The sequence below is a fragment of the Neopsephotus bourkii genome, unplaced genomic scaffold (assembly GCF_033783945.1).
Source record: "Neopsephotus bourkii isolate Nb327-2 ecotype Australia unplaced genomic scaffold, CSIRO-AGI_Nbou_v1 NB_53, whole genome shotgun sequence".
NCBI lineage: Eukaryota > Metazoa > Chordata > Aves > Psittaciformes > Psittacidae > Neopsephotus > Neopsephotus bourkii.
In genome coordinates this window covers 11,992,745-12,019,135 of record NW_026900570.1, presented here as the reverse complement: position 1 = coordinate 12,019,135, position 26,391 = coordinate 11,992,745, and the positions used below count along the sequence as shown (strand labels likewise).

At 40.6% G+C, this 26,391-nt stretch overlaps 1 protein-coding gene across 16 annotated transcripts in view; it reads right to left on the bottom strand.

The window, feature by feature from the left end:
* ABI1 (abl interactor 1) overlaps positions 1 to 26,391 on the bottom strand; it is a 78,532-nt gene that overhangs the window by 43,638 nt on the left and 8,503 nt on the right. For all 16 annotated transcript variants that reach the window (XM_061351155.1, XM_061351162.1, XM_061351188.1 and 13 more), the window contains exon 2: positions 11,625 to 11,792. In XM_061351155.1, the coding sequence (XP_061207139.1) occupies positions 11,625 to 11,792 (168 nt within the window). The remainder of the gene's footprint in view (positions 1 to 11,624; positions 11,793 to 26,391) is intronic.

Here is a 26,391-nt window from a genome sequence, read left to right as displayed (position 1 = left end):
AAAAACCAAGCCACACCATCACACCTTCTTTATTCTGCTTCTACTGATCAGCTGATGCTTTTAAACATTACTGAACAAGGTGACCTGTCATCCAATAATGACATTCTCTCAATATTATTTCTGGCAAAAATTTCATGTGGAAAACAGTCTTTAAAAAACAGTTTTTCAAACGATTTCCAAAAGAAGAAATGTGTTAAATACATTTATTCCAAGTAATTCAGCCAGCAACTAGGAGAGAGCATCTCTGAAGAGTTTCTGCTTTGATCGAAGGACTACATGTTTAATGCAGCCCAGAGAAATACAGTTTCATGAAGATGCTGCATTGAAAGTAAGATGCAAGTAACTTGGAGCTGTGGTCCCATAGAGCTCCTTTGGTTCCCAGGTCTAGAAAGAAGAAAGTTAACTTGAAGCTTAACAGCCAAGAAGCATGCTGCACTGCAGGAAGAATGTTTAAAGCAGCAAAATCGCAAGCAACTGAACCTGAATTTCTCCCAGTGAGAGCTTACAGAAACCATCCCCCCCCCACTTCCTGAAGTTTCATTATTAGCTCATGTGCCTCAGCCTCTACTAGGAAAAGCGAAAGCCACATTAATTTAGCCAAAACACCATGAACACCCCCAGAACTTCTGTCCTCTGGTTTTAGCATCCAGATGTCAGAGTAGCACCAAATGCTACCACTACATTAAGGATGCTTCAAAACTGTAATATATAAAGGATAAGCACTTCTGTGGTCAGTTCTCACGCTACTGTCAAAATAAAACACTAACAGACATGTCTATAGGTCACATGGATTAACACCATTCATACAGCACTGAAACAGGTATGCTTAATTATACATCAATTCCGGAGACTAAAACAGTGACATGTAAGTGCTGACAGACCATCCTCAGCAGGCAGAGAGGAATAAAGCATGGTCTAGCTGCTATCAGCTTACAGGCTTATAACCCTGTCAGTGCTGCTTCTTAACATAAGATTTAGGGTGTATGAGGAAACTAAATCCAAACACAGTGGCACAGGTTAAGATATTAGATAGCTGAGAGTCTAATACGTTTCAGACCCCTTGACTGAACTTCTCTCTTTACCTTAATGACCCATAACTACATGAAGATAGCACATTTCTGGTATGACTTAGAGGTTTCACCTCCCAAATGGAGCCTGTCCTCATTTATTTCAGCATCTCACTCATCACCACCACAGGCAAAAAGTACCCTGAGCTGGAGCACTAGAATAAAATGTTTCTAACATTCATTCACTCCCAAATGCCATGTTTCATCTGCCAAGACACATGTGGAGATCAACTGCATAATTTCAAGCTAAATATTTGGGTTGTTTTTTGTTTGGTTGGTTTTTTTTTTAATCTAGGTTTAAGTAGTACTTGAATTGCTTCTAATAAAGAGAAATAAACAATTTTCTAGTCCATGTGAGCTGGCATGTTATCAGCTTACCATACATTATCTATCAGCTATTAGAGAGCAAAAATATGTACACTGCTCAAGAACTTCAGTAACGCCTCTTTCAGTCCGGTGTAGGAGACAAGACTTATCCACAGTACAGCTCATCTCTTAGTCCTATAGTACATCTGGTCATTGCTGCATCTTGCCCAATACTTAACAACACACGTAAGAAAAATCCTATAAATGGACAAAAAAGGATCAGCTTCTCAAAAGATTACATTTATCCCCTTTCCAGTCAGCTAAAGGTTGATTTGTGGTTTCAAGGCTTATCCTGCAACCTTATACAGCCTAGTTTTGAACACAGTTCAAAAATATAACTTAAAAAGAAGAAAAATCAATCCCATATAACACCAAGTTTGACAAGAAAGCAGAACTTCCTATGATCAAATCAAGCTTTATAGTCATTACCCAGTATTTCCTTGTTCTTGTATTTTCAAAAGATGGTCCAACTGACCTTTCCTGAAGCAATGATACATTTTATTATTTCCATCACAACCCATTTTAAATCTAAGGTCCTCATCCTACTTGTTCTTACTTTGTATTGAAGCTTGATAGCTTTTAATTACACCCTTGTTGCTCCTGGTTTTGCCACATACAGGAATTCGAAATAGCATGACAAGATCAGGTTGACAAGATATTATTTTTCTCTTGCAAGAAAGGAACAGAGAAGCCAGTTAAAGAAATAGCAAGCTATGCTTCAACCCCTGTGTGACACCACACCGAATTGTACTGATGGATCCACTGTAAATAACAATCACAGGGCCTCGCTGAGAGGGAAAACTACATTCTTTTAGGCACAAACAGGTGAAGCTACAGAACCACTGTACATTAGCATTCATACAAAGCTGTGTTCAGGAAACGAGTCATAGCTGTCTTAGCAAATTCTCAAAGAGGAAGCAAACATGATGCTGTGGTCATGTACTACTTACATATTCATGCCCCTAAGATATAACTAAGCTCAGTATTAGGCAAAATTATTAAATAACAACTATTTGCTGGAACCAGGAATGAACATTAGAATGGAAAGCAACAGCTTTTGTAATCTATTTTCTGAAATTCAGGAAGAGGCAGACATACTTTAATGGTGTTTACTTCAACACGTACAGCCAGCACTCCAAATGGGAATGACTGGAAAAGTGAACCATGGCCTCCACTAGTTGTCACTCTAAGTGTGCTACTCCAAAACACATTCAGATTTTTCTCAAGAAAGAAAAAACCTACACAGAGTGCAACTCTTAACCAAGCAAACTACCGTTCCCACCACAATACCCTTTCTGTGACAGCACTAGCAGCAGGGTCAGTTAAGAATCAACATTCTCTGGTGGAGTAAGTAGTTCTGAAAAAATAATATTCATGGCCACCTATTTCTAGTTAGGTGTTCAGCCATAAATTGCACCAGTTAATACAATTTCACACATGTTTTCTTCCATTACAATAAAAAGTGTTCAGTTTGTGCTCTGCGACTGCCCCTGTGATGCAGAGGTTATACTGTCCCAGGTGAGGTTGGGAAAGGGACATGCAGGAGCACAGCAGCCACGTGACAAGTTTTCACTATGGTTAACACAGCTAGATAGATTTCCACACTTCATACACTCTTTTTCAAAGTTACAATAAAACAGAAGCTGTCCTAGCTTTAGAAGAGCTGGTAAGTCATTCATACAGCCCCCATAAACTAATGAAAGAGTTTGTTCACTAGGTATGTATATAACCTGCAAGGGGGCTTTTACAAGACATGAATAACAGACAGCCATGGGTCCCAAAAGGCTGCTAGTAAAAAAACATAAAGGCAAACCAGCAGCAGTATAGAAAGGGGTAGAATGTTACTGCTGGCTTACAAAACATATGATCAATTCTTGGTTTTCCATCTGCAGATCAACATTAAGTATTTATGTGCCCCATAATAAAACTAGCCAGCAGAAAACACTAAGCAACTCCCTTCCGAACAGGACAAGAAGTCCAGCCACTAGCACCCAGGCGCACATGCTCATGTGCTGGACTGGCAAATTATGGAGAGGTGTAGCTTCAGTGATGCAGTACAACCGAGACTTATCTTTCTCCACAGTAAGCTTCTTGCAGTTGCCTTTTCCCTCCTTTTTCCCGAAATACAGTCAGCTCAAGCATAACACTACGCAGCTACCATGAAAACCAACATCCAAAAAAGCTGCACTGCATAGTACAGATACAGTGAGCAACCCAATGCTTTGGTAGCTGGTTCCCTGCTGTTGTGTTAGACACAACATTGCTATATCCATCACATCATGTGCTGCATTTCCTTTTTGCTTTGCCCTTATGTGACTGAAACATCAACAGAGATAAGAAAACCTGAATTCAGTGTAAAACAGGAGCTATTCATATGTGAAAACTGATGGAATAGAAGGAAAATTAATTTCAGGCAACAATCTAATCAGACACATCTGAAAAAAAAAAAAAAGATGCTGAAAAGTCCAATATGTGGCTTTACAGCAGGTCAGTGACACATTTATGTGGTGTATCTTCCAGATATGAGAGGTTTTCATTAAAAAAGAAAGACTGCGCCAACACCCTTGATTCATTTATTGCACAAAATTATTAAAAAGGCTTTTCAAAGTAATGTTCACAGCCCTGAAATTTTTGGCTTTGACTTCAAAAAAACAATGAATCTGCATAAGGCCTCTTAATTTAGTATTTAATGAGGTATCCAGAGCTTATGGCCAAATACCCATTCAGCAGAAAGGCAGTTTTAATGGTCTAAAACACACTGAAAACTACCATTCAGACTGCCTGTCTACCAGACTCTGGAATAGGAATCAGGATATGAAGAAACTCATTACAGTCAATGACTATTAACATTAGCAACTTCCCCATTCCCCAAAACCTGTATTCACATTAAAAGAAAAATGGGGGAGGAAGGCGGAGAGAACGACAGGAAACCAAAGTTTCTGGCTCAGTTTCTTCTCCATCAAAGCAACTACCCTTCCCCATCACAGCAAGGCTGACAGTTGTGGTTGCTCTCTCATAAGTGTACATAACTGTTTTTTTTTGACTGCATCAGCTGAACTGTACAGGCTTTATAGACAGATCCCATGTGTATTTATTTGTGGTCATGAAGAGAATTTCTCAACAGCTGACAAGGCAACTCTTATGCATTATACTACATTCTGAGCAATGCATACCTATCATGTAGAAGCTGACATGCATAAAGTTAACAACAACTCTCCTAAGCAGACAAGATAACCAGAGCAAGCACAGGACAACTGCTTGGAGCCTTGACCTCTATCATAGAGAGTACAGGAAGAACAGGATGCGAAGCAAAGGCCAGAGAGATAAATGTCAGCACATTATTAGGAGAGGGAACTTCACCCAAGGCAGAGTTAAGCTAAACAAAAGGTGCAAGTTTCCTCGCCATATTTAGAGTATTTGTGTCTACTGACAAGTAAGGGCAGTCCAAGAGAACTAGAGAAAAGACACAACCTTTCTAATACATGAAATATTAGATGATGCTCTAGTTCCTGCAGAAACACTTGGTCTCTTCACACACTGTTGGACACATGGAAAGAAAAGTTTGTATATAAAAAGTGAGCCTTACAAGGATCTGTAGGCATGGAGTAATAGTTTCTCCCCTTTGTAACTATCTCCCTCTCACCATATAGTTCCTATAGTTTATGATGTACCTTATAAGGACACAAAATCAGCTTTTAGGATATATCCAGCTACTGCAGTGTAACACCAAGAAGAGTCATGTTAGAGGGTAACCAGTTCCAGTGCTGCACCACGCTCCAAAACAAAAAGGATTTTCCCAATTTCATGTACTAACCTGCAGAGCTTGAACTTGTGGCTAACTGTTGAACCTTACACTGTCACTACCAATAGAAAGACTAACTGCAAAGATAGTCTTAAGAGCCAGGCTTAACTATTTGTAGGCTACCATTAATGTCACCACTTTGCTTCTTCTTTGTCAGACTAAACAAGCAGATACCTCAGCCTCTCCTTGCTAGCCACATGCTCCATGCCCATGAACATCTCAGTATCTTTCTCTGCTATTTCCAATTTCCCTAGAACCCCCTTGAACAAGTCAGGGGTGACACACTCACCCCCTTGACTTATACAGCACTGCTGGTGAAGACTCATCACTGCAGAGCTGATAATTCACTGCCCTTCATCTGCCAGCCACACTTTTCCCAACACAGCCTTGCCGTACCATTTTGCTTACTCAGATGACCTTGTGCTGTTGGCTCATAGCACACCATCCACCATCACAGCAACTCCTTTTCAGCAGGATGGCTACTCACACAGTCACCTTCCAGCACATACAAATGCATGGGGTTTTATTCTACCACAGGTGTAAGGCTTTGCACCTTGCCCAGTTTCCCAAGGTTTTTGCTGGCTCAATCTTCAAGTTTATTAAGGTTCCTCTGCACTGAAGCTCTGCTATACAGCATATGAATCACCTTTCCTAATTTAGGGTTATCCCCAGTTTTGCTGAGGACATGCTTTATGTCCTGAATGGTCTCCAGAGAATATTCTGAACAGTGTGGGCTCTAGTACTGGCCCTGCTTATTAGCAGCCATCAACCATGTGCTACTTCTGACTAATTTTCTTTCCAGTTAACAGTCCTTTTCTCCAGCATGCCAGAGAACAAGACCAGAGTTTCAAGCATCCTCTTCTATTTAGAGAAGCGACTTCAGGATAGAAGTAGCTGGACAGCTGCCTTTTAGAACCACAGTCATCACCAAGAGGTTTGGAGAAGTCTTTTGTTACCCATCCATAAGTACACAATTACTCATGGTCCTAGGCATGACCACCCACATTCATTAGCAGATGATTTGTCACATTTCCTATCCTCTTTCTACATCTTGGCTTTCAAATATGAATGTGAACTGTGTTGTGATCATGTACCATAATCCATGCATGCAGTATCACATTAATACAAAGAACAGATGTGCACACTCAGAGAAAGTTCTTTCCCACAAATTGAAGATAAAAAATCCCCACACTACCTTACGCCTCTTCAAACATCAGTAATCTGCCAAGCATGTAACTCTTGTGCTCCTCATCACTGGTATCAAACACCAGTTACTCTTCTCAACTTGCTGTTAAGTAGCTCACCCCTTCAAGCCCCAGAACATCTTCAGTAGAGCTTCTCTGAAACCTAACCCACATCAGTCCTGACTGGTTGCTAACTTAATGGAAAAGGCCTTAGTATTTGGGGATGGATATGGTGTATAGGTGTAATTCAACACAGGCTACAGCTCTAAGATTCAGAAGTCCTATGAGAAAAGGTATCACGTGTACCTACATTCATGCCCCGACTGTAAGACAACCACACCACAGAAACAGAAGGCATATGGCTTCCTGCTTGCATGCAGTATTTGAATTACACATGGAATGATTTAGACATGGATGGTGACAGGTAAGACTCTTATAAACTAATACAGGGATTTTTTTTTATTTTTTTTTTATTTTTTTTTTTTAGTTCTAAATGCTTCTAACATTAATGGTGACAAAAGATGCACTTTCCCCCTCCCCCCCGGAAGTTATGCTTTCAGAACACTTTATTTTGTAATAGTCCCTATTTCACGTTAGAGGAGAGCTCCAGATGCAGAAGAAAATCTTAACACTGAATGTTTTAAGGGGTGCAGTGCTTCCGGGTGCAAATCATCATTTCTTAAAAAGAAGTCTATTGCTTCATGCTTCAAGAGGCATGGATTTAAATACTGAGCTATTTAAAAACCTGTTTGTGTCCAGGAAAAAAGGACTAGTTGCTACTCCCAGTACTGCAGCTGCTCCGACATAAATGTGAGCACTGATCTGTAGCATTTTTCAGTTTTGACAGAGTAAACAAGAATGTCCCTGACAACCTCTCCCTCCTCTGACAAATATGGCTGCTGCATCTTCGTTTTCAAAGTCTGTGAAAGTGAAGCAGCAAAAAATTTATCTGAAAGTACATGTTTAATTCAGCTCCCATTTTCAAGAGGAGGAGGGGAAGAGAGAACAACCAAGAAACAGTTAATCAAAAGAGCAAAAGAACACAGGCTCAAATTTCTAGAAAAGCAATTTTACCTTATCAAATATTCAAGTTATGAAGAGCTGAATTGTTAACTCCTCTACTAACAGACACCAATTTTCAGCATGGAGAGATACAAGAGGATTTTTAATTTTTTAAAGAATTAACTCGCTGGCTCAGGAACTCATGGAAGGATGGCATGAATGAACAACCAAAGTTTAAACAAGGAATATCATACACTTAATGTTAAGGTCTTCATTCCTTCCCTACCTCAAAGTCCAAGGTCCTTCCTGGTGTCTCCTATCACTGCCCAGGTCATGCATTCATACAAGGATATATATAGCATCAGAATTATTTAGGTTGGAAAAGACCTATAAGGTTGAGTCCAAGCATTAACCCAGCACTGCCAAGTTCACCATTAAACCATGCCCCTAAGCATCATGTCTACCATCTTTTAAATACCTCCAGGGATGGTGACTCCAGCATTTCCCCAAGCAGCCTGTTCCAATGCTGGATAACTCTTTCAGTGAAAAGACTTTTCCTATGTTTTTCCTAAACCTCCCTTGACACAACTTCAGACCATTTCCTCTTGACCTATTACTTGGAAAAAAAGACCAACACCCACCTCACTCCAATCTCTTTTCAGGCAGTTGTAGAAAACAATAATGCCTTCCTTGAGCCTCCTTTTCTCCAGGCTGAACAACCCCGGTTCCCTCAGCAACTTCTCATAACACTTGTGGTCCAGGCCCTTCACCAGCTTTGGTGCCCCTCTCTGGACCTGCTCAAGCACCTCAATGGCTTCCTTGCAATGAGGGACCTGAACTCCATTCACCATCACTCTTTGGGCCCAGCCACCCACCCAGTTTTCAACCAGAGAAGAGTACACCTGTCCAAGCCATGAGCAGCTAGTTTCTCCAGAAGAATGCTGTGGGAAATAGTGTCAAAGTTTTTACTACAGTCTAGGTAGACAAGATCCCCAGCCTTTCCCTCAAGCAGAACCTGCCTTTCGTAAACCCATGCCGACTGAGCCTGATCACCTGGTTGTTCTGTACACACTGTGTGAGGGCAGTTAGGATGACCCATTCCATAACCTTCCCTGCATCAAGATCAGACTGACAGGCCTGCAGTCTGGATCCCTGGATCTTCCTTCCAGCTCTTCTTGCATAGATGGGCATCACATTTGCTAACCTTAATGCCTTTAGTGAAGCCTCGATGCTCACACTGATCCAGAGGATAGCACTGACCTCTTTCCCACCCCCCTTTCTTCCGTCCAGATCTTGCCTAACTGATGAGTATACATGATGGGTTTGCAAACTTCACCAGGACGATGAACAAGTCTCTCCTCTGCCATATCAGAGCAGCTTGGTAAGTCAAGTCAGCTTAGCAAAGCTCAAAGTCAGTATCGAGGGTTTAAACAAAAGAGCTGAGCTGCATGTGCACAGCTCTGTGTATTTGATGTAGTAAATAATTATGTGGTAGGTCACTCCAGACCCACACATTACAGCTGAAAGACAACTACGACTACAGAAATACAGATGCAGCTAGGCATACTTTTGCTTTAGTTGATATGTGAAAACCATTCCTGGAGCTGTTCACTGCCTCCATGTGCCCAGAAGAGCGCTCTCTCACCACAGTGTGATTACTCATGTGAAACCTGTTTGGTCTCAACGACAAGCCAAAGTTGAATTAATTTTTTCCTGTAACAGCAAGCAAACTTTCCCTCTGTAAAATTGAATTCCAGCAACAAGATTTCAACACAACATTCAGCCACCTAGCTTTTCATGAGTGCTTTTTCCAATGAAGAAGGCACACAGCTAGAAAAAAAATACCTGAGTGGCTACTAATGAAGATTAGCTACCCAGCCATTCAGCCTAGAGACATTCTGGAAAACGCACATGGAGAACTGCAGCGCAGTAGGGGAACAGAAACTGCCTGAAGGCCAGAACAGGATCCACAGGATTTTCTTCCACAGAAAGAAGAAAGGTATTTAACAAAAAAACCCTATCAAATTGTACCTATTGCAAAAATATCCATGTCACAAAACCCAGAACTGAATCATTGACTGACAATGCCTCAGATCTGTGCTTCTACGCAACACCTTTATAGGGAAGAATTCATTTTGAGAATATGTTCATTCCCATACTTTAATAGCATAAAAATATTCATGACTGATACAAGCATGAGAAAGATACTCTGGAGACCGGAGAATTTAGAAACAGTCTATCAAAGCAAATGCACAACAGATTTAAGATAAGCAGTTGAAGCCATCTGAGCAGAAACATTTCAAAGCAAATAGCTGAGCTGGTATCCAGTTTAATTCTACAAAATTAGTCTGTAGAGGTTCATTTATAAGCAAGGATTAGTTTCAGGACAGACCAACCACGACAGAAACTACAAGCAAGTGACCTTGCTAAACACTCCTCAAAAGCTCTACAAAGCACTGATTGTTCACAGTCTTTAACAAACAGTTCATGTATCAGGTGACTCAACAGCTTTCAGCATAGCGCCTCCAATTCAAGCAGCAAACAGTACAGAGGGTTAACACCTTTTGTGCTACTATCAAGCATTTTGGCTTTTTCCACGGTTAGTCATATCAGTGGGCCAATAAGAATTTAACAATAATTGCTACACACACACTGTAGCTCTGAAATGCCTAAGAAAAGATGTGCTCAGTATTAAAGCGCATCCAGTATTTTCCCAAGTCTGTAGGTTCAGTCCTTTACACAGTCAGAGGTCATCGTAATACTAGAATTAAGAAATCTCTGAATACTTAATAAAACAAGAAAGTTATCTACAGCACTTGTACTTCCTCTTACTTCTCTGTTTCAGTGGCAGATGCTTTTTAAATACTTGATGCAGCTTTTAACACTGTGTAGTTCCTGGCACTTGCTAACTTGACAAGCCTTTTAGAAAGGTTTGTTACTAGGAGGTCCTTTCCACATGCACTGGAATCCTCTCCCTGCTGACATGCTTTCAGTGAACCACTGTGCTGCCATTTAACAAAGATTTTTCGAAACAACAATTACTCGTAAAAGAACAGTAAACAGAGGTTAGCAGGGCCCAACTGGAGATAAACAGCAGAGGCTAGAAGAAACACTTTCTTTGAAGTATTAGGTCCAAGGTGTGCCACTAACTGGGTACCGGCTGACCAACAAAGGTTTTAAATTCACTGGATGCACTGAAGAAAGTTCTTAGGTTGAATCCTCTAAGATATGTTTATTAAATGTTTCAGCCAAGCATCAAACAGAAAGGCCAGCAAAGATTCAACTGAGTTTCTGTAGGAGCATATGACAGAGTGGACACTGGTCCCCCAAAAACCTCAACAAAGCTCACTTCAGAACAGCAATGTAAGGGTGAGGTAACCGAGTGGATCATGTCCCTCCCTTCCTAGGCACTAGTGCGGCACACCCCTCATTACGCAATAAACTACTTCCAGGTTAAACAGAGCACACTTATTTTTTTGGCTGAGTTCCCATACAATCAGAATAGTGACAAGTCGGGTACAAGGCAGGCAGGTGCCTCAGCTGCCTCCCCTCAAAAACAGTCAGCAAGGGTGAAGCTTCAGCTAAGGAAATAGAGACTGCCACTCACAGGGACAGGCCTATTCTTTCCCATCGTCTATTTCCGTGTCTGCCATGCATCAACTCTAGCAACACTGCAGTAACTGCACAAGTCAGGTCAGCTCACTCATCCAACTGCCTTGTGGCTTGGAAAGTTTGGCTTGAGCAGGTAGTGGCAACATATGAACCCCTCTCCCTCTCCACACAGCTCATGACATTACATCCTCCAGGGGTATGAAAACAAATGAAATTGCTGCATATGTTACAATGTTAAAGTACCATCACTCAAAGGGTACTTCTAAATGGATTTCCTTCTGGAACAGGATCCTCCTCTCTACTCCTCCCTCAACTGCAGCTTCAGATCTTGGAATTCTAATTAACTCCTGCTTTAAAACAAATACAATTCCAGCACTTCTTGATAAAGGAACTGTTTTATTTCAGTCACGACCTCTGTCACAGAGTGGTTCCAACAGTATTAAAAGAAAAAAAAGCCTTACCATTTTCTATCATGCTACTCAGAGAATCCAAAGAAGTCAACATAAACCATCCAACTCAACAATACAAGAGGCAAGATAACCCCTGTTCCAATGTTGTCAGTCCTCTTAAAAACAAAGGGAAAAAGATTACCTGGGAGATATGGTTGATGGAGGACTCCATCCTCCGTAGCTGGGATGCTTGGATGTCCAGTAGTTGTAATACATTGTTGGCCAGTGCATTGATCTGATAAGCAACACTGGCTAAAGACTGAGTTGTGTAGGCTTTGGTCTCTTCTAATGCTTTCCTTTTATCTGGAGCCTGTAAAGAAAAGAACAAGACAATTACATAAGGCCAGGAACAAAAAATACAACCTATATTTAGAAGAATCTGTAATCAAGAAGATCTGACTGTTCAAAGTACTCTATCTGCATTTTAAAAATTCTCAATAATAAGGGGCAGATAAAGAATTTAACCATAACAAAATTACATGCCAAAAAACAATTCATTCAGTAGAAAAAACAACACTATCATGATTTGTTGGAGTTGCGTTTCTAAAGCCTGTCTAATCCTTCATTTCCCGAAAAGCCTCCAATTCCCCAGGAATGCTGAAATGCAGCTTCTGCCATCTCTTATGAGGTCACACAGCCAAAGCCAGCTAAAGACAAATATTTTCCCACAGTTGGATGTCCCCTACTGCACATGCTACCTACAAAGCCAGCCCTCCGGCTATGCTGGTTATTACTGCTAGCCACAGTTCAGAAGCAGGGTAAAGAGCATCAGGATGGCATACACAGAGGGCTGCTGCATACAGGAGTATTTGTGAAATTATCCCTCCTCACACAAAAGCTTAAGCTTTCCTTGACAGCTGACAGAGTTCATCATTGACTGATAAGACACATATTTTGAGGTGTAAGGAAAGAGAACAGCTTCCTCCCCAAAGGGCAAAAATACAAGAAAAGGATCACCCACTTCCTAAGAAGGTCTGTGCTGAGTACTATTCCCTGAGGCACTATTCCCTAAGTCAGGGGGCAGGTTACTGTCCAAAATCAGCAACTGCTTACATGACTTGAATCACACAGCACAACTAAGTCTTTCTCACTGGCAGCATTGGGTGAACCAACACCACCTCCACCTGAAAAATGCACACACCCTCCACTCTGAGGTGCTCCCTGTATCACAGCTTGGGAGCTGGCAGTGGAGGCCCTGTACTTCATCTGTTACCCAACTTGTAAACTGCAGCTATCCAGAACTCTCTTCGCCCTTTGTAGGAAAGGTGCACTGCATACAGAAAGATGTGCAGTACACAGTGACTCCGTAGTTTCTTCCTCATTTATTTGTAGACTAGTGAGTTGACCTCAACAACCAAAAGGAAAGGTTCATATTAATAGCCCCTTCCAACTAGACTTCTATTTTTATTGATTTCTTTGAATAACACTCAACACACACTGTACACAACAGTTAAAATATTAAGCAGGAAACAAAAGAAATTATTTGCATTCAACCAAGCCCTGTGTTTTCCAGTTTCCATGCACTCATTCATTCTTAAGTCCTGCCTCTCACGTCTTCACATCAATATTGTAGTTTAACATCCACAAGTGTTAAATCTGTCCCTAAATTAATAAAGTATGAAAAGATGCAACAGCTAATGAAGAATCCTTCTTGTCTGTCTTCAAGAAGCAAACCAGAAAGCAAGCTGTTCATATACATTAGAAAGTTGCAGTGAGACCTAAATACTGTATCACAAGCTATCCTAGGTACTTTTAAACGTTTTTTAAAACAAGGGTGAATTCCCTCCTAATCCAGTAAGTTTGTTCATAATTATTAACATTCCTAGCAGTGTTTTGACACACACTAAAACACTTGGTTAATGCCATCCTTCAAATGGATTCATATACAGATGCCTTCTACAATGCGAAGCAGCAGGAACAGTGCAATCTGTTGCCAGAAGATAAACCACCTACTGTGTGTACTAAGGCCACACTACACAAACTCCAGTTTTTAGTATTTCCAAATGCAAACAAAATTAGCTTTCACCTAAAGAGTCTTGGCATTTCTAGCTATCAGAAAACATCAGTAAAAGCCACACAGCTTCTCTAGAAAACAAAATTTGGTGGCGAAGGATCTGTAAAACAACTATTAAAGGCTCAAGAAACAAGTTTCCCAAAGCACCCTGTCTTTCCAAAGAGGCATCTTAAACTTCAAACCATCACTAGTAGTACCTTTAAACACACTGTCCTACTCAGCCACAGCCTAAAGAAACAACTTCTACTGCCCTGGACAATGATGAAAATACAGGTAGCAGGTACAGTAATATCTAAAATAAAAAGTTTAATGAAACAGACAGAGCCAATAAGGTGGCAGTCAACACGATTCTAACTTTATATACACTCATGTACATCTGTAGCCTTTACCCAAGCAGTTTTCTTACTACAAAATTTCAACTAAATAATGCTAGGCTGAACACTAACAGGTTACCAATCCACAGCACTCAGTTACCAAGTGCTGTCACATGAGAAAACTTCAGTGTACAGAGTTTCTTTTCATCTCTAATGATTTATTGATCAAATGCCTTGCCCTCATTTGCTTAGGCATCCAACATTTTAGTTATTTGCTCAAATGACTTGCTTGGCAGCAGGATTACATGCTCATCGTTGTGATGTGGAACATACTCCATGGCCTAGCAGAATTAGAGTAGAAATATTTTCAAACTTTGCAGAGAATTCAGGCAGTTTCAGTTTGCAGTTTAACACTTTGGATTAGAACTAACTTGACATACAATCTTTTGCATTTTTTAATTGGAACTGCTGGCATTCGCAAGATATAAGCTACAAGGTTCACAGCCAGCAAAAGGGGAAATGGAGAGGGAGAAGCCAAGAGCTATGTGGCAGCAACAGGAGGGAGCTGGAATTTCCAGTGTTCTTCAACTGTTTTGTTTCATCTACCTCTTTAGGCAAAGACTAAAAGCAATGTAGAAGACAATGCACATGTTGCCATGCTTTCAGATACTTTGCCTGCCTTCAGATAGTAAAATATCATACATCTGCACGAGTTAACTATTCACAGACAATACAATACAAAGGCTGTCAAGTGACTTGTTTTCCTAATAGTTACTTTAGGATCTCATATTAAAAGTGTCTAAGATACTGTTGTTTGTCCAGTTGTCCTTGATAAAATGGAAGTTTGAGTGTCCTTTAGTAGCAAAGTGAATAACCTATATATGCAGAACATAACTGCTTTTGAAGTTTCCCCTCTTAAAGTAAGCTCCCACCTATACCCCCGTTTCAACCTGAACCTATATCCCCAGTTCACCCTTAACAGTCATTTTACTATGGCAAAATTGCTGTGTGAGCTCACTTTCACATAACCAGGTTTAATACCAAAAAAAAAAAAAAGGAAAAAAAAGGAAAAAAAAAAACATACCAGGGAAACCTCTCCTAGAATCCAGGCAGATACATAAAGAGACAGTTAAAACTGCATGGCATTCCACACTGCATACCATATATTTTTGGGAAATGCAAATGCGTATCATAAAGCTTCCCTAAGAAGTTCACATAACTACTATAGTCAAGTTAAAACTGATTCTGCACCTAAGCAATTGCCACAGTAAAAAAGGAGTAGAAGCTTATTTACTGATTCTTCAGTTCAGTGGCAGATAAAGTTCAAATAATGAGGAACCTGTCCATCACTTGGCAGCTGATCTTTACAAGTCACAGAGTCAATTTTTATTTCCCATCTCGAAACTACCACCCACATAGACACATCCCCACATCAGTGTCTGTGCAGTGTGCAAACCATCCAGCTTTCTCTCTCTCAGCTAATTCCCACTGTCTTCTAGTTCACGCAGTACACAACTACATGTACAAGCTTCTTCCTAAAAATCACAGCAGAAAAATTAATCTGCCTCCTCAGTATGTGGCATATGTGGCTCCACATTTTGCATTCTCAGCTGCTGGAATATCTGCAAACTCAAGCACATAAAAATTCATCCAGGACAAACTACTAATAGAGTGCTGCCCTAAAGCAGACAAATAATCACTAAGCTAAACAGAGCTGTTAATTATTCAGTGCCCCATACTTGTTCAGATGTTTGGCATTCTGTTCAAGGGCTAGATCACTCTCAACAATCAAGCTACAGGAGCAGCTTTACATCCAGTTTTATATGCCTTTGCTGTTATCATTCACGTGCATTTATTGAATTCAACAGTGCACTACATTTGTGTTTGCTTCACAAGTAAGCACAAGATAATTGTTTGGGTTTGCAGCTTGTCTTTTAAAAAAAAAATACTTCCACCACTCATCAACTGAGTAGCAAGCAAATTAGGAGTACTGCAACCAGTCGCCACATGAATTCAGCAATCTCTGTTGTGTATCAGCATTCACAGAATACAACTATGCTAAAATCATCAATACACCCATTTTTATTCTCTTTTGTTCATGCTGTCATTTATCCATCTTTGACATTTACAGAATGTGTACTTCCTGGTAAGACAGACACTACAGTCAAGGTTTCAAAGTTCTCTTCCTTCACTAAGGTGTCGCCATTCTAGTTCAGAGATACGGTCCCAACAAACTCGGGAATGAAATTTACTAAAAAATGTTACAAACGACAGCACCTCATTTTTCAAACAAATTAGAAATATTTTATAAAATGGCAAAGATGTACATCCAGGCTGCAGCTTGGAGACTCCTAGGTATCAGTATTTAACCTCCCTGAGAGTGAGCTGGGGATGCTCCAAGGAGAAAGGAATCTGTTTCTGCAAGTGACTGCCCCACTCAGACCAGGAGCACTCAAACCTCTCTAAAGCATCTCCTGGATGCATCTATGAGTTTGAAGTTGCTACTTCACTGATCACATAAGGCTTTTAATAACTCAAAGCTGATCATAAGGGTTTATTTGTTACTTCTGACTGCTAACAGCAAAAGGCTTGAGCATTTCTAAACTATTCACAATGTATGTTCAGCTTAGAACAAGTATTCCACAACCAAGCTGCAGCAATGTGTTTCAAAGTTTTAAATATGCCATACACACTAGATAACATTTATCTACTGAGCCAAAATTTACAGTGAATATCAAGAACTGTAAATCAACAGATAGTTGCAAATAACTGAAGTAACAGAACAGCCCACGGATACAGGTTCCCCCTTAACCACAGCTCTTGAAGCTTCTTAAGACCGTAAACACACTGCACTACAGTAGGTTTTTTGGCTGTTATTCATAGTTATTATATCAGAATATCAGTAATGAATGAGAGAACAAAGTCAAACTGGCAAGTCACAGCAGCAAGTGCCACAAGTTTCTACATTCTGAAGAACTTTCAGGAGCCAACTTACCTACCTGAATGCCATTCAAGGAGATTTAAACAGTCTGTGGTTATTACTAGCAAGTGCCCAGCAGGGAGCATTGAGGGTATATATATCACAGATATAGCCTTAAGGGATATATATCATATGTATATATTGCTTACACTGTGTATGCCATCCAGGTAAGGACAGAATATCAATCAGATGTGTCATCTGTCTCCTAGTACAGTCTTAGTGTGCTCAGGCAATACAGCAATCTAATTAAGGAAATACTCTCTGCAATGAATTAGGGTAGAACCTACTTCAAGGGGATGATGCACTCACAGTGTTTCCCAATATCCAGAGAGCTATACTAGGCCTGGTGTTACCTACCTACAAATTACAGTGTTCCTCACTGATCAGCACTTTAGTCCTCCCACTGGAAACTGAAGTAAAGCACCCTGAGAAAGTTCGATCTCAACCTTTGCCCAACATACTAGCACAAGAGACACCCTCCCACAGCATGACAGATAAGCCTTCAGACAGTCACCAGTAGACTTCTTTGACTGTGTTTCTTCAACGTAATCAGTCCCAGATTAGGCACCATTAGTATTCCTGCTACTGGAACCACCTGCTCTGCCATTGGTATTGTTCATATCATCAGTAAGAACAACTGTGGGAAATTTAAAATGAAAGCATTTATGTGGCGACAAGGAACAGGAAGGGACTTAGTACATGCATAGCCTGATAAAACAGAGCAAACTCAGCCTCCATACAGAGGGGAACTAAAGCCAAAAGCCCGCATGTTCCAGCTCACAGGCAGATCTCAACTAAAATTCTGCATCACCACGATCAGTACTACAATATGTGTAGCAGGAAAATGTTCAAGCGTTTTACAGAAGTGATTTGCTGTAACTTGTTGTTTTGTTGTACTTTTTTACCATTCCTGAATGGGGGGGGGGGGGAAGCTCAAGATTCTAATTACCCAATAGTTTGCAAGCTATTAATAGCAACACATTGCAGTCACTGAACATGTCCACCTCCTGTCCAAGGCCGCCTCCCCAAGGAACTGGAAGTCGATCCTCCACTAACAGTTGAAAACAAGAAATAGAACAGACTATCAAACACACTTTAGAGAAGTGGCATACATAGTGAGAAGTGGCATCAAACAGAAGCATCAAAGCTCTCAACTACTTAAATAACTGGTTGTTCCAGGAGTACAGATAAAGACAGGGAAGTCACAAAATGATGTCTAACCATTCAGAACAGCTCTAAAACCCAAGATCCCTCTCACTACAGTAACCCAAAGCTTAAAGTCAGGATAATGAAGTCCATTTGGTAAACACTAATTCTTCCCATCTACTGAGGCAGAAATACTCAATAAGCACAGCCACGTACAATTCAACTTCAGTGAAGTTCCTTCCAACATCGACAACATAAAAGCCCACTGGTATGAAATAATACTATGTCTGTTGAGCTCCTCCAAGATAAGACACAGTAACTCAGCTCTACCAAATGCAGAGGAACTGGTCAAACTTGAAACCTCTTCTCCCCAGGTAAAGACGTTGCACAATAAATCTGGCACTCATTCAAGGCACCAAACAAGAAGGTGCTCACTACCACAGCAACAACCATACACAGCCCACAAGCAAGATTTCAGTCTGTTTCTATTTAGGAACACTATCTTGATAAAAATCATTGACTAGTCAGCTATTTTATCTCAAGGTTCGAGACACATACCAAGTTATTGTAGTTCAACAAACATAGGAGGGTGTAACAAGCATTGTCTATAATTCACAAGCTGTATTTCAGACACGGCCCTTCCCCCAAATCACATACATGCTAGACAACCAGCCAGAAGCAAATCCTTCATTTCCATCAATAATATTCCCCTGACCAGTCCTGAATAGCTTCGATAGAAAATTAACATTTCTATGGGCTGAGACCAATTTAGCCAACCTCCTGTGTGTCCTTGCAGATTTTCTTTTACTTGAGATATGCTCTTCATTCTGTTGATTAACTGTAGAAAGAAGACTCTCAAATTTTCTAATCATTATCTCTTGGGGAAAGCAGAGGGAATAAAGTTTCTTAAGCGGAGTTCATTCCAAAGGAGAGTCCAAGGGAAATGCGTATATTTTACATATACACACATACAGACACATACACAGCCCACAATGGTAAAAGTATATCAGTCTTGATAACAAAAAATGCAAGATGACTATGTACATTCACGTTTCTAAAAAGCGTTCAACTTTCCCAGATATACTGATACAGGTTATCATCAGATCCCATTTTGACCTATATTTACATGGCAGAGAACCATGTCTTTGAGATTCAGCTTCCAATAACTACCTTACCCTCCTACATTTTTGCTTTAACACAAGCCCACAAGGTGTAGCATTCACAACACTGATGCGTATTTTAATGTGTCTGTAAAGGAAAGCAGAAGAAGCCTACAAAATTACTTCCTCCCCCCCAACAGTACATAACTTAAAAAAAAAAAAAAAAAAATCAACTTAGGAATTCTGCTTTAATCCAGACTGTGAATATTATAGTAAGAAATGAATCTATCTAATAGGAGCGTGATTTACAAAGCAATGCCGAGTCTGACAGATGGAGACTGGGAAGATATGTGTCAGCTGCTGTTAGCAGCATTTTCTGCCCAATGCAGCAAACAGTGTTCATGTTGGCTCTAGAGTAAACCACTCATTATTAAAAAACAATCTATATATATAAAAAGATCATTAAAAGCACAGTTTTCTGTTCTCCCGTCAAATCCAATAGAAGAGATGTCACAGTAAACATGTATGTGGACAAAATGTATTGTTAATTGTCAGTTGTTATAGTCCGGGTATACAACCAAAATAGCATGCCACATTGAAGAGACAGAAGCAGACATACCACATGCCATTGTCACACAACCCTTGCACACCAAACTAGCAAGACTTCAAAGACTGCATATGCAGCAAGCTTAAAAAATTTGGTCTGATTCTTATTTTCCATGTTTTACATGATCTAGACAACAGAAGCTCTACAACAGGAACTGTACCTTCAATAACTGTAAAGCACTGCACAGTGTTAGCACATACAGTTGTTTCAAAATTAGACTTTTAACCTCCTTTCAGTGCCGATGACACAAAACACACAGATTTCTTCAGAGCTCACATAAAGCAGGCTCTGACATCACAGACATCAGCCAGAGCTCCAAATACAGACCAATGACACCCTTTGACTGTCAGCCAGGAAAAGAAGCCCTTGGCACTTTCAAGCAGTCTTCCTTCTTCCACACCAAGAAAGCTACCCAAGGCTTTGGAGCACATGATTATTTCAGCACACTAGACAGAAGATAATAGGGAATTAGAGAATTTATGTTCCATTTGTTTTTTTATACACTGTCTCTCAAATATTGATCTTTTGTTTTCTGTTTGTAATGGGGCTTGAAATTAAAATGGCTTTCCATTTATTTTCTTAAGTGCCAGCAGCCACCAATTTCAGCTCATCTAGCAAGGACATGCTCACTGATAAGTCAGACCTATTTTTCACTGGATTTTTTTATGGGAACAGGAAAGAGACACTTTAGCACTTATTATATACCTTAATATCCTCCTTGTAATAGAGTGGCAGCCACACAGAACCTCACTGGAGTGAAAAATCAGAGCTAGATAGATTTTCATGCCATGGAAGCCTTTATCAAGATAGCTCAGAACAACCTATTTTGGGACAATGATCTTCAGCTCATAGTGTGTGAAAAAGCCCTTTTTCATAGTATTGAAAACAATGGTTCCTTCTATGATTTTGTTTACCTCTTCAGTTTACTCTCAAGAACTGGTGAGTGCTCACACAGTCAGAAGTTTCTTACCTCAGTTTTGACAAATCAAACTGAAGGAGTAAGTCCAGAATACTACAATAAATCTATCCCTTAAGACAAGCAACATGCTAAAATTTAATGACCTTCTATAGGTCAGCTTCCAACACTACCTTCCAGATCCTTACTCTCCCATCCTCCCTGCACTCTGGACAGGCCCAGAATCAGACCAGACAACACTGAGTAAGCAAGGTTAAGTCAGTAAGATGTAGCATAAAGGATGAAATTACAGTGTCATCTCAGCACGTCCTGGTACCACAAGCTGTATGTCAACAGTGCTCTGCACACATACAACAGGGTTACCTCAGGTGCTGCTTTCAAGACAGCTACATACTGAGCATCAGCATCTGCAAAAGGGCTGGTCCAGAAGCATGCAGGCTCAAAGCTACGCTATGCACCACAACAGGTTTCTATACAGAGATGCCACAGATGTTGCAGTAGGGGAGCAGGGAAGGAAAGCATTTAGCAGGCCTGTTCAGCTCCAGGAAACCTCAAGGGACTAGAAAGTCGAGCCAAGAGTTACACAGGCCTTCTGACATCCAGCAAGTGCCTGGACTACAAGTGTTCCTAATTCAGGAAGAGTTCTCATGTTTAAGAAAGTCACTCAACACACAGCTGCTGCCCAGATTTTACCTTTCAGGCAGTTCCCAAACATCATGGTATTTTTAAAACAAAGAAGAAAGCAGTGTTCATTACGGGGTCAAATTCTCTTCTTATACTCCGTAGCACTACACTAATGACTATTTAGTGTCTTGAAGATCGATATACTCCCTCCAGTAGGAAACCATCCAAGGGCTTGCACAGGTCTCAACACCACAAAACATGCTTATACCAGAAACCAGTAAGTCCCTACAGTTTTGTAGTAGATTGCCTCCCTGCAGAAGGCATACTCTCACATAGCACACAGGCTATACAGTGATCTCATGGTAATAAAGTAATGAACTGCAGTATAAGGACTGGTTGTTTTTATGAGAAATTGCATGCAAGGGGAGAAAAATCAACCTAGTTTCTGTTTCTATTTGATCACATAAACAGCTGCTAATATTACTTAGACTTTTATGTATTCCTGGACCCAACTACTCCATTTTTGGCTGATAAGGGTTGTAAGCACACTACATTCAGTTTCTTTCTGAATAATTATTTTTATTATGTTAAAATTTGAGCCTATTGTTAGCAACAATATTCCAAACATAAACTTATTTGAATACTGGATTATTTCAATTGCAGCAAGTAGGAATTTAGCTCCTCTAAAAAACAAACACACAACAGAACAAAACAGATGGCTCAAGAGAAGGAACTAAAAAAGATAGTCAATAATATACCATTGTTTCTTTCCCCCCCAAAAAAACATGGCCAGGACATCAGGTAACAAAATGTAAATAACTACGGTAATCTCCACATCCAGCAATACATAAAAACAACTTACAGAAACCAACAGAAGACAGAAAGCAAGTTCTTCAACAGGAAATAGAGTGTTAAATTCAGGAGTGAGCAGTTTGCTTTGTTTTGCTGTTGGTTTTTTTTAAACAAAGATCTTGGAGAGACAGTTGCTGTGGTGTTAGTAACCACAGCAGTTGAAGTGAGTAACCTTTCCTAGACATACAGCTGCAATGCCTCTAGCAGAAACAATTACAGCAAAGTTTTCTAATCCATGTTGAAGTTCCACTGTGTTTTTATGCTGCTCCTTCACATGATTTTAAAGACTGCTTCCCCTTCATACAGAATGCAGAGAAGGGCAACTTCAGGCAGATGCAGGAGGTGCAGAGCCATATAGTGCTCACAATGAGATGTGAGAGTAGTCACACCCACATCACTCTCCATCACCCACCCACCCTCCCCTACCCTGGTAGTGGAACAGTCCCTGAACTACTCATTTCAGCACTTGTAGTAGGGCCACCAGAACACCTTGCTACTATCTTGTCTGTAATCAGCTTGACAGATGAGTGGCCTTAACTATAGCCACAGAGGAGCTGTGTTCAGAGAGCAGCCTTTTCACAACAGGAACTCACCAGCCACAACTGCGGATCCACCCATACCCACACTGCCATCTACCTCATCTGTGTGCCCAAGAGGAAGTGAGCACCTGCCCCCACCCACTTAGATAAAACACAGGGCAGGCCAAGGGAGGACATGCACAACCACAGAGCAGCATGTGGGCCAGCGTATCTGGCACATACCACTGTTTCAAAGCTTGGATAGCCTCTCTACACTGCTAGAAAGGCAGAAGAAATCATCCAAGCCAATTATATGCCAATTAAAGTCTGCTGGCAAGACTTAGCTACCAGAGATAAGATTCCAACTCTGATGTGAGCAGATGCAAGCAAGCCCAAAACTGGAGCAATTACATTTCCCAAACTCTGTTCAAAACTCTGCAATTTAAACCAGCAAGACGTGGCTGTATCAGTAGAAAAAGTTATACCCTAACAACATGCCCTCACTTTTACCAAAGAATAGACAGTATTTCTACGTAATTGGAATCCTACATGAATGGGCAGATAGAAAAGAAAAGGATTTTTATGCAAAACCAGCCTAAACACTGAAGTTATGTCCAAAGCAAAACTGGAGACTGGTCTTTTTACCACCTCCCCTTCTAACCACTTCTTACAAGAGGAACTGCTTTTAGATGCCTACCTTGTTATTTTTTAGCAGAAACTGGGGAGGTGAAAAAAAAAAAAAAAAAAGTAATGTTTTCTGCTCAACAACAACCGAAATTCATTTTCCTACTCACAAAAGAAGAATTTTCTTACCATCATGAATGGCCACATCTTTTGCACCCATTACACCTAATGATGATGCGCCTTCCTCTACTTTTGCAGTGGTTAAGTTTGCATTTAGTCATTTTCTGAAGAGGCAAAAACCTTAAATGAGTACCTTTTGCTCATTATTTATGTTCTCTATTTGCATAACCCCTTCACAACTGCTCCATTAAACACCTCTTCCCCTCCAAGGCCAATTTTAAAAAGCCTGCTGCTTTCTGAGACTGACAAGCATGACTCAGTACTGCACACATTCATTCCGGCAAGCCTCGTGGGATGTTATACAGCCAGTAAGTACCTGCTTCAGTTCATACTCCCCCACTCCCAGTGCTGCTGCAGTAACCCCTTACAGCAACCTGGGGAAAGAATACAGCTACCTCTCTAGCTGTCTGCTGTAGGTAAGAAGCAAATGGTAGCAGTATTTGCTTTTCGTGTTGCCCTTCTACCACACCACAGTTCACAAGATAGAGTAGCTGAAGAGAGACACACAGTGAAGAAAGCTTATATACTCTCCCCCATTCCTCCTGTGCTTTTACTCCTACCAGAAAAAGGCTCGAGACCCTCAACTTGCTTTCAATCACCATTCAAACCATTCCCATTTTCTGTCAGCAAGACAAAGTTATTCAACACAGACTATTCTCTGTCAACTTTTAAGCACTTTCCACGCCCAAGGAATCCCAAACTCAAATCCCACACACATCCCATATTCCGGACCAAACCCAACTTTTCTTCCCTCAGCAGAGGAGCAGCAGCCCACAGGTACCTTAACCCTGCATACTTGGCTTCTCGTCACAGTAAAGTGAGTCCCTCTCATAGTTACAATACCTCCCTCAGTCTCTGAACATTCAACATTCATTGCAGAGTACTGACAGGAGCTGATTTTACAGTTCTTGTTCACGTACAGCAGGTTTCCAAAGAGGGAATGTGTGCTAGAAAGCTTTCCACTGACTGTTATCTTCCTACGTTGGTTTAAAGGACAGACTGCTAAAGAGGAATGAAACACACATCTAAAAATGACACTTCTTACAAAGCAAGCAACACTGTATGAACCCAATTACATCTATGGCAACGATTTTCTTCAACATTCAAAGCTAAGGACGCTCAAGATACGAGATACAAAATCTGCTGCCGTTTAAGATAACACATACTTGCGATGCTCCCAGACAAATCTCAGGACTACTGCAGCAACCAGATCATTTCAGTGCTGGAAGAACATACGGTATGCTGCAGCAGGAAACACACCCACGGTATTTGAAGAGAGCCCTTGTAGAGCCAAGCACTCTCAAACCAGACAGCACATTTTATCTACGGCAGCTAAAGCCAGAACTTTGCAACACAACAGTTCCTCACAGAGATTTAGAAATCCTGCAAGCCAGCCAGCAAATCAAAACCTGACCAATTTCCACCCAGGTCTCCAAGGACCTTGTCAACATAAGTGCATTGATCCATCATACCTCTATTTGTTTAGTCTGATACTCTCTGGACCTTGACTAAAACATCATTCAAGCCACCAGCCACAAGGCCTTACATCAGGAACTCTGAATGCTATAATCATATTTTATAAAAACCCTTCAGGATCAGGTCCAGCTTTGGTTTGTGGATACACACCTACTAATGTAGGTTAACAGAACACCATTCTCCCTGACACATCCATCTTTCCCTCACTGATAAGAGATCCAAAATCCTCTGAGCAGAGAAGTTTCAAGCCCTTTCCACTCCACGGTATCAAGAGTAACAAAAGGACCAGCTTCCTGAACAAGACAGATTTCTTATAAAGGAAAGGCCTGGCAAAGGCCTCCTAAGAGTTTTATTAGCAAAAAGAATCACATCAGTCCCACTGCACACGACATCCCTCCAGCTCCTCTTTGTTTCCTCTGTATCCTGCTCATCATGGTTTCTTCAGGTGGTTACAGATCACTTCACAGCCAAGGCCTTAGTCTTAACTCTGTGCCAATAAAGACAACCTAAAGAAGAAGCACATATAAATGTCTTCAGTAGCTGCAGGTTTCAAATTATTCAAACCCATGCTAGTAGAAGCTGTTTGTCTGAAAAGCATCATGAGAAACAGCTGCATAATTTAAGCTGCAAGGCAGTAAAATATGCAGTTAAATAATCGAAAGAGATTAATTAAAAGAAATAGGCAAGGGTAAAGGTTTTCAGATAAGATCTGAAATGAGACAAAGTCAATGAGCTAGAGAGGAAACATATGTCAGAGGCAGAAGCTGTGATGAGAGCAATCTTGTGTCAATGGTAGCAAAAGACAAAATCTACAGTATTTGACAGTAGAAGAGTGAGACAGCAGATCCAGGGAATGGCCTGCAGCAAGCAGCTATGAGACTTCAACACTGAGACAGAAATCAGTAATTTCACATTTGAGATCACAGGCTAGAAGCAGCACCTAGAAAGAGAAATGTTGTCACTAGTAACATTTCGTGACATAATAGTTAACACTATTAGGTGCACAAATGTGAAAAAACAAGTCATGGCATGGCATTCTGCAGCCACTTAAATATTACTGCACTAGTCTGACAAAACTGCCTGGACACCCTGCTCTTCTTATCTGTTTTATGCAGAGATTTTCTTATCTTAGTCTCCAGAAAACACAGGATTATTGCATGGGGACCATAGTTCAAGTATTAATTTGCAGTATGCCTGCTACAAATTAAGTCAAATAAGATGCTCAACTGACAATGGCTGCCGCAGGACAAATACTGGTTGGCAGATTTGCTGACCCCAAAGTACAACAAGGGGATCAGAGGATGAAGTGAAGATACACATCTGGCAAAAGATTAGCTGGGGAAAAAAATAAAAGAAGCCAAAGAACCCTACAATTGCCTGATAAAAGTATAGCATAGGAAAAAAAAAAATTATCAAGCGAAACACTGGTGTGAAAGTTGCCAGAGGAGTCTACACTTCAACTCTTTCCCAAAGATATCAAAGAATTGTTACGCTTCAAGTAGTAAACAAACAACTTTTTTTCTTGGAACTATTTATAACCTTAAGGCCACCCAGTAAG